The 1,931-nt window shown below is 44.1% G+C and overlaps 1 protein-coding gene across 1 annotated transcript; it reads left to right on the top strand.

The window, feature by feature from the left end:
• Positions 1 to 566: 566 nt before the first annotated feature.
• Positions 567 to 1,511, top strand: LOC116599426 (olfactory receptor 8B12-like). Its single transcript, XM_032359257.1, has one exon. It carries the CDS (start codon positions 576 to 578, stop codon positions 1,509 to 1,511), a length of 936 nt encoding a protein of 311 aa, XP_032215148.1. The 5' UTR covers positions 567 to 575.
• Positions 1,512 to 1,931: the final 420 nt, after the last annotated feature.

Raw genomic sequence — 1,931 nt, 5'->3', positions numbered from 1 at the left:
TCTTCTTCCTTAGGGAAGGGGGTCTCTGGAGCAGTGATCCTGAGGGAGTCTCTGTAACTACATCCCTGAGATCTCTAATCCAGAATAAAACTCCTTAGTCTCCTGTTATTTGTGGGCATTAGGAAAGGATGCTGTGTCATGCCTAGTATTTGGAGACTTGAGCCAAACTCACAATCAGATCAAGTTCAGCTCAGCAAGACAACTAGAGGTTTTGATTCTCAAAGTAGAGAAGCAGAAGCAGAGGGTCTGAGATCTGAGTTGTCACTTTCTGTTCACCAGGGCCATTTGGGTGTCCATGAAAGAGACGGATGAGAGCCAATGGAGAACAGCCCTGTGACTGGAAGCAGAAGGAGGTGAGTGCCCGGCTGACCTTGGGTGCAGGGTCCTCGTCTGTGAAATGGGGATACTCACAATGCCACACAGCATTTAGAACAGCGCCTATCCCATACCTGGTACTCAGTAAATGTTCCCATCCTCATCTTCTTTATGTCACTCCCTGCACTTCTGTGGTGTGTAGCCCTGTCTCTGTCTCAGTGACTTGTTTCTTTTTCCCTTACAGACCCTCCTAGAGGACAATGGCTGCAGATAACGCCTCCACTGTGACAGAGTTTGTCCTTGCAGGCTTAACAGATGAGCCAGAACTCCAGATGCCCCTCTTCTTCCTGTTTCTAGGTTTCTATGTGGTCACGGTGGTGGGGAACCTGGGCCTGATAACCCTGATTGGGCTGAATTCTCACCTTCATATTCCCATGTACTTTTTCCTCCTCAACTTGTCCTTCATAGATTTTAGTTATTCCACTACTCTCACCCCTAAAATGCTCATGGGTTTTGTCTCAAAGAGAAATACCATTTCCTATGCAGGGTGTATGACTCAGTTTTTTTTTTTCTGCTTCTTTGTCTTTTCTGAATCCTACATCTTGTCGGCGATGGCATATGACCGTTATGTCGCCATCTGTAAACCACTGCTGTACACAGTCACCATGTCTCCTCAGGTGTGTTTCCTCCTTTTGTTGGGTGTTTATGGGATGGGGGTGTTTGGGGCTGTGGCCCATATGGGAAACCTAATGTTTATAACCTTTTGTGCTGACAACCTTGTCAATCACTATATGTGCGATATCATTCCCCTCCTTGAGCTCTCCTGCAATAGCTCGTATATAAATTTGCTGGTGGTCTTTATTGTTGTGACAATCGGCATTGGGGTGCCCATTGTGACCATTTTCATCTCTTATGGTTTCATTCTTTCTAATATTCTCCATATTAGTTCTACTGAGGGCAGATCCAAAGCCTTCAGTACCTGCAGTTCCCATATAATTGTGGTATCTCTTTTCTTTGGATCCGGAGCCTTTATGTACCTCAAACCACCTTCTATTTTACCCCTTGACCAGGGGAAGGTGTCTTCTGTATTCTACACTGCTGTGGTGCCCATGTTCAACCCATTAATCTATAGTCTGAGGAACAAGGATGTCAAAATTGCCCTGAAGAGAACCTTAGGCAGAAAAATCTTCTCTTGAAAATGACTGAGAAAGGAGATCCAAAGTTTTGTTTATCGGAGTGTTTCTTTTTCTCTTCTATGAGGGAAACAAATGCCAGTGCTTGTTCTCCTATTCTTAGAGGAAAAATTTTAAATTTTATGTTCTTAAGCATAAGTATTCTCTCTACTCCTTATTCCACCCTAACTATTCTAATCATTTTACAAAAATAGTTTCCACAGTCATAGATGGTTACTTTTGAAGAGGCCTAAGAAATAATTTAATCTAGCCCTTCATGTGATGCATTACACACAGGAGACTCATAAATGTTTTGTAGGTCGTCCAGGGGCACACACGTGCCTCATGCCGGAGGTGGGGCTGGCATCTGAGCCCCTGAATTCTAATCCACTCTGCTCCTCTTTCTTTTAGCCATACTATTGTGATGCACCTTTTTTCCTGGCA

Source organism: Mustela erminea, chromosome 9, assembly GCF_009829155.1.
Source record: "Mustela erminea isolate mMusErm1 chromosome 9, mMusErm1.Pri, whole genome shotgun sequence".
NCBI lineage: Eukaryota > Metazoa > Chordata > Mammalia > Carnivora > Mustelidae > Mustela > Mustela erminea.
This window is presented reverse-complemented; position numbering and strand designations above follow the sequence as displayed.